At 30.0% G+C, this 6,724-nt stretch overlaps 1 protein-coding gene across 3 annotated transcripts; it reads left to right on the top strand.

Annotated features, from left to right (window-relative positions):
• The first annotated feature begins 3,026 nt into the window (after positions 1 to 3,026).
• Positions 3,027 to 6,495, top strand: LOC137836871 (hypersensitive-induced response protein-like protein 2). Of its 3 annotated transcripts, none has more exons than XM_068645643.2 (6): positions 3,027 to 3,434; positions 4,246 to 4,443; positions 4,895 to 5,015; positions 5,185 to 5,276; positions 5,442 to 5,538; positions 5,891 to 6,495. In XM_068645643.2, exons 2-6 carry the CDS (start codon positions 4,255 to 4,257, stop codon positions 6,253 to 6,255), a joined length of 864 nt encoding a protein of 287 aa, XP_068501744.1. In that variant the 5' UTR covers positions 3,027 to 3,434; positions 4,246 to 4,254; the 3' UTR covers positions 6,256 to 6,495. The 3 variants fall into 3 exon arrangements, with proteins under 3 accessions (XP_068501744.1, XP_068501747.1, XP_068501746.1); XM_068645646.2 differs by having other exon boundaries at positions 3,428 to 3,628; XM_068645645.2 differs by having other exon boundaries at positions 3,428 to 3,501.
• The last annotated feature ends 229 nt before the right edge of the window (positions 6,496 to 6,724 follow it).

The raw sequence follows: 6,724 nt of genomic DNA on the forward strand, positions 1-6,724 counted from the left end.
AAAAAATATAATTATCTTTCATCAAGAAACAAATAATTAAATTATTCTTGTTCATTATCTATAAATATTCATTAAAAGATATTTTACCTTAAATATTTGGGAGCGAATAAGTTTTTGTCATGTTATTTGGAGAGTTTTGATTTTTGTTATTTTCTACAGGAAAGATATTCACCACATGAAACTATACCAGATAAGGCCCCAAAAGGAATAATATTAAGAAAAGCAAACTAAATCTTCAAAAATGTAATATTTTCAATTTATCTAAAATTTATTTTAATATTTTCGACAAGTGAATACGTGACACCATCATTCATTTTTTTTACCAGTTAACAGATACACATTAAAAAAAATATATATAAAAAAGACATTTTATAAATGATAATTATATATTTAAACCATATAAAAAAAACTTGCTAGTTATTATATATTTAAGATATCTTGTATTGGTGGTGGACAGATACTTACAAGAAAAGTCAACTTTGAAGAATGTTGAGTTGGCAAAGAGACCAAGACTCTGGCTGTCACTTTTGTCTCTGCAATTATCTAATTTTGCATTAAAAATATCGATGTCATAATTATATATTTAAGCAATAATATTATTGGTATGAAATGTTAATCACTTTTTACTAAAGACTCATCACAGTTGGAAGTTATTTATAAAATTTGTTGATATTTTATTTAAAGAAGCTGAATATATATAATTTTACTTGAATACAAACTAAAATTTAAAAAATCCTACCTCAATATATATATATATATATATATATATATATATATATAATTGAATTAAGTTTAAAGATTATTCATTATCCGTCACTTTTGGTACATCTATTATATATAGTTTTGTTCTCGAGCGGGTGTTAGGACCTAGAGAACGATTGTTCTGCCTCTTTTCTTCGGTCGGTCGTTGTCACTCTTAGCTTCTTGTTTCACCTTCCTCCTTTCGGTCATCTGGTCTCACAGGCTGGGATGGTACCTACAAAAGACAGTCCGACGATCAAGTTAGTTAGGGTGTCGACACTCGGTTGTCAGAGTACTATAGAATGACATACCTGATACTTGGAATCTGCGCTATTTATATTACCTTAATGGATTTTTGTTGGTGGGTCAGTTTAAGAGGTTGATTCGTGTTTAAGGTTGCGCTAAACAACCCTTAATCATGGATTAATCCTACTAACTTGGTCAACCCATGACTCGTCGTCATAGGTCGATCAGTCACATGTGATCACGTAACCATTTTGTCATAGTCGAGTGATTCAAGTTCCTGACCGACCCTCGTGTAGTTCGGTCGTGCCGATACAAGTTTCACACGAGTTACCAGGTTTTAAAGAGTGTTATATAATATATATATATATATATATATATATATATATATATAAATGATTATAAATTTTATTTTATAAGTGAGAGTGATGTGGGAAGAAGTACATGATTTTTCTTGTCCAATGAGAGCAATGAAATTGTCAAAGGAGTTTATGCCATTCACACCATTTTTGATTGCTCGGAAATTTCGAACGATGGAAAGTGCGTTTCGCTGTCACCTAATCCAAACACGCCACGCCAACTTCCATTCTAAATTAGAACAATTAATTTACAATCACCAATCACGTTATCTTCCATTCTAAACTTCAAATTAAACTATATTTGTTTCTAAGTTTCAACTAATTTTTCTCACATAATAATTATTTTAAAAACTATATATATCTATAATAATTTTAAATTAATCCACAATAAGGGTACTTAAAAACCAAGCTAAAAATAAAAAAAAATAATGTTATATTATAAATATGGATGACGAGTTGGTGAGTTAATGCATACAAAATTCACATGCCTTCTCATGTTTAATTGCTTTTCACAAACCTTTAAAAAAGTGTTTTTTATTTAATTAAACTAGTTATATTACATTTTACATATTAAACTGTTTATTACACATTTTATTAATTATACTATCTACAGTTTTAATAACAAATTTCTCATTAGTTTTACAAAAACAATATTATTATTTTAATAATTTTATTTAAAAGAAGAAAACGTGTAGTGGTAAGTAACAAATAGTTACAAACTATACTAAGTATGCACTGTGTTGATGATGTTTTTATGAATTTTTGATATTTAGGTTACTTTTCTTGGAAAAATCGAAAGAAACAACAACGTAGACTTTCTTTAATCAACATCATTGTCAATTATTAGCAGGAAAAGACTTGTAATTCCGTAATCTATATTTATACTTTATTACATTAAAATATATTTAATTAAATAATTTCTATAATTTTATTATTTTTATAATTTTTTATTATTTCATCTTGACTCAGTCTATCACTCCAAACAAATGGTAGAGAGACCATCCAATCCTTGAAAAATAATAATAATAATAGTATTATTTATTAATAATATTAATCAAATTATGTAATTAATATTTTCATTTTAATATATTAATATAAAATAAGAATTATTATTATTACTTCAAATTATTTCTTTTAATATATACTAAAATAAGATTATATTACTATTATCATAAATTATTATAATTATTATAATATTTATTTTTAATATTATTATCGTTACACCATATCATAAAATTATTTACTATCATCGTTACACCATATATTCCCATAGCAAAAACTACTTCAAAATATTTATCAAATATTTTTGTATTTTTATAAACTAGTCAAATAAATTAATAGTTAACTTACTGATATTAACAAACATACAAATAAAAAATTAAAAATAAAAGAAAAGAAAACTACCCTTAATAAAAAAGTTAATAATTATGTCTGATAATGATAATTATTAATATAACTTTTAGAATAATTATGATAAAAAAAGTCAATAAATTAATCATGCATAGTAATTGTTATCCATACCTTGACAATGTTAATGAATAATATTTTTCTCATTACAAATAGTAAATTCAGATTTAAATTGACCCAAATTCCAAGCCAAAAATAACATGAAGTTCCATGCACAAAAGTTTAATATAATGGATAATGGATAAAGAGACAAGTGGAAGGAGATATTTACAACCTAGAATAAATCTATGGCTTTTGTCACTTTGACAAGACAACCTTGTCCCTTTAAGAATTCAAACAGCGAACCAGTTATTATAATCTTACAATAATGGATTATCCCACTGTATCTTCAAAATATTCTTGTTTATCTTTAATTCAAAAATAGATAAACTTTTATTATTTTAATATTTGTTCTCTACTTAATTTTGTATTATTAAAATATAATTATTTTCCTTTTCAAAATTGTTTCTCTTTTCATATTGGAGTAATATTAATATTTAGTTTTTTCAATAATATATTTCTCTTTTCTTAAAAAATTATGAAAAGATGTATATTATATAAAGTGTGCATTGAGCTGTGTGCTTTGCACTTTGCATCTACTTGCTGTGGATTTGTTATACATTCGTGAGTTTCTCAGCCTGAAAGGTGAATTTTTTCTCTTTGTTTTTGGATGATGAGAAAACGAAACAGTTTTTGGTCTTTGAATTTTCTTGTGCGTGATTCACTCCTTATAATTTTGAATTGTGTTCTTTTAAACTTTTTTGTCAAAGGGGTTTGTGTTTGCTTTCTGGGATCAGCTCAAAATTGCATCTTTTTTTGGAATTTTCCTTACAGCTTTGGTATGGGAACTTTTAGGTTTCTGGGATCCTAGTATTTGATTGATAATTCATGTTTCACTGTTTCTCACCTTTAGGGTTATGTGTTTGTTTTTCTGGAATTTTGTTGCTCTTCTCTTCGCGATTCTTAGGAAAACAAAGGATGTGGAGTTCCAATCCAAATGAGGATTTACGAAAAGTTGAAAACTGAGTTTTTGTTTTTGGATTTGTAGTTGAATTTTATTCTGTTGTGTTTCGTTTGTCTTTTGTCTTTTGATTTTGTCCCCCCTTCAAAAATTCAGGTATATTGGATAAACTAATATTTTACTGTAGTGTTAGACTTAAATATTGTTCACTTTTATTCTACTCTGGTTTGAAATTGCTTATTGAGTATTTCTTTTGGCTGAGAGTGGTTTTTGTTGACTTTTTACCCACTGTTTCTTTACAATCATATTTATGAAATTTTGAACTTCCTCCATGCACTATATCTGTGGTTAAGCGTATTTTCAGATTTTACTTTATCACGTTCTTGGTAAACTGTGATGTGATGAATTCTGAAAATTAAAACAGATTGGTAGAAGCAAAATGCTGAATTTCATTATGTTTGGTGTATTTTGTTGAGTAGTGTTCTTCTATTGCAGAATTGAAGGATGGGTCAAGCATTCGGTTGCTATCAAGTTGATCAGTCAAATGTGGCCATCAAGGAGCATTTTGGAAAATTTTCTGATGTTCTAGAACCTGGATGTCATTGCCTTCCTTGGTGTCTTGGTTATCAGATCGCTGGTGGTTTGTCACTGCGTGTGCAACAACTTGATGTTCGATGTGAGACGAAAACCAAGGTATCTGCTGCTTCCTTTCCTTCACCAACGTTGTTTCATGGTGCTGTTCATTGTTTTGTGAATATAGTTTCTGGTTATTTTGTTCACTATCATGAAATTGGTCGGTACATAACAATGACAATTTATACTTGATTGACATAAATAACAATTTTCCAACAAAATTTATCTGTGTATTTCTAATAACTTCATATAAGAGTTCTAGGGAAAACATTTTGTTACTGCTTTTCATTGATCTATGCAATTTATATATAAATTGAGAATTGAGATTGAACTTTGAATGCAACTCTTAACTTTGAATGTTACACTGCACTTGTATTCCTCTTCATCAATTTATGCTATCAATATTTTGTTTTACTAAGATTTGGAAAAGATTTTGCAAAAATTGTTCCGATATTTCCTATGTGATTTATTGTGATCTGTTATTGGAGTTTGACTTTCATTAACCTTTTAGGATAACGTCTTTGTCACTGTGGTTGCGTCTGTGCAATACCGAGCTGTTGCTGATAAAGCATCTGATGCATTCTATAGGCTTACCAACACAAGGGAGCAGATCCAATCATATGTTTTTGATGGTATGAAGGATGACTTTTCTATTTGAAATTCCATTTATATGTTGCATTCAAAGGGGTTAATCTACTTCGATCATTGATGGTTGTTGTTTATGAAGCAGTATACCTTTTGGATCTTGTGTCATAGCGCGGCTAACTTCTTTAACACTGCTAATATTTTGCATTTCTTCAGTTATCAGGGCCAGTGTACCAAAATTGGAGTTGGATTCTGTCTTCGAGCAGAAGAATGATATAGCAAAGTCTGTCGAGGAGGAGCTTGAGAAGGTAATCATTCTTTCCTACAATTGCTTAGTTTTCTCACTTTTTAAAATATTCATTTGCAGATCATTCAAGGTCGTAACTCGTAATCACCCTTATTATCAAGTTTATTCAACCTTGATGTTCATAATCACCCTTATTAACAAGTTTATTCAACCTTGATGTTCATAGGCAATGTCAACTTATGGATATGAGATAGTCCAGACCCTCATTGTTGATATTGAGCCCGATGTTAATGTCAAGAGAGCAATGAACGAGATTAATGCAGGTAACATGTTCTAGTTCCTAAAGAAAAAACTGCTATATATGTTGCAATTTCCTGTATCAAATTACTCTTACCTTGCATAAGATTACATAGAGATGTTCTACATACTGTTTCTGAGTTCTTGCCTTGGTTTTGGATGGAACTGACTGTGAATAAGCATTTCTGCAATATGGTTTGTTTGGTAGCTATAAGCAATGTGACCTATGTTTTGAGGCAAAACACAAAACTTAAAGATTCTCTGATTGAATGAATTAGGAATTACAAATTGCAGAACTGCATTCTTACAAACTTCTGTACCTTACAGCAAGTATACATGATTATATCCTCATCCTTTTCACTGTCTTATTATCCACAGCTGCTAGATTAAGGTTGGCTGCAAATGAGAAGGCTGAAGCAGAAAAAATTCTGCAGATCAAGAAAGCAGAGGGAGAAGCAGAATCCAAGTATCTGTCAGGACTTGGTATAGCTCGCCAACGTCAGGCCATTGTAGATGGACTGAGGGACAGTGTGCTTGCCTTCTCCGAGAACGTGCCCGGAACATCAGCTAAAGATGTCATGGACATGGTGCTGGTGACTCAATACTTTGACACCATGAAAGAGATAGGGGCATCTTCGAAGTCATCGTCGGTGTTCATACCACACGGCCCTGGCGCCGTCAGGGACATCGCCGTGCAGATCCGGGATGGTCTTCTTCAGGCTAGTGCTTCACACACAAATTAAGCTTCATTGGAGTTGTAAATAACATAGTATGTGTCTCTTTTTTTTGTTTGAACTTAGAATGTCTGCATCCTTTCCTCTTTCTATATTGCATGGTTCATAGCCAGTGCCTATTTTTACATCTGAAGTACTGATGTGCAGTTTTTTTCTTTGATACTTGTGTGGAGGATAATAGTTTTGATGTCAAGGTGTTTGTCAATTATATTGTTGGAGGATATGTTATCTAAGAATTACTTTCCAAAAGATGTGTTCTTCTTGAGTTCTATCTTGTAAGTTGTAAAATGAATGTGTAAAATTGTACTTCTCTATATTTTCTATTTTCATTGCACATTGATTTCACCTCCCTTTGTTTCTTTAAGGGTTATGAAGAATCTTGAGATGGTAATTTATATCTTTAAAGAATGTGAAATATTTTATGATAAGATATGATGTGTGGATGAAGAATAAAATTTTAAGAATTTATAAAAGTATT

The sequence above is a fragment of the Phaseolus vulgaris genome, chromosome 4, assembly GCF_051622355.1.
Source record: "Phaseolus vulgaris cultivar YP4 chromosome 4, ASM5162235v1, whole genome shotgun sequence".
NCBI lineage: Eukaryota > Viridiplantae > Streptophyta > Magnoliopsida > Fabales > Fabaceae > Phaseolus > Phaseolus vulgaris.

Excerpts from the sequence above, each read along its gene's own strand:
- LOC137836871 (XM_068645643.2), top strand. The coding sequence starts at position 4,255 with ATGGGTCAAGCATTCGGTTGCTATCAAGTTGATCAGTCAAATGTGGCC. Across the intron at positions 5,016-5,184 it reads CCAATCATATGTTTTTGATG|TTATCAGGGCCAGTGTACCA; the intron begins GTATGAAGGATG and ends GCATTTCTTCAG. Across the intron at positions 5,277-5,441 it reads TCGAGGAGGAGCTTGAGAAG|GCAATGTCAACTTATGGATA; the intron begins GTAATCATTCTT and ends TGATGTTCATAG.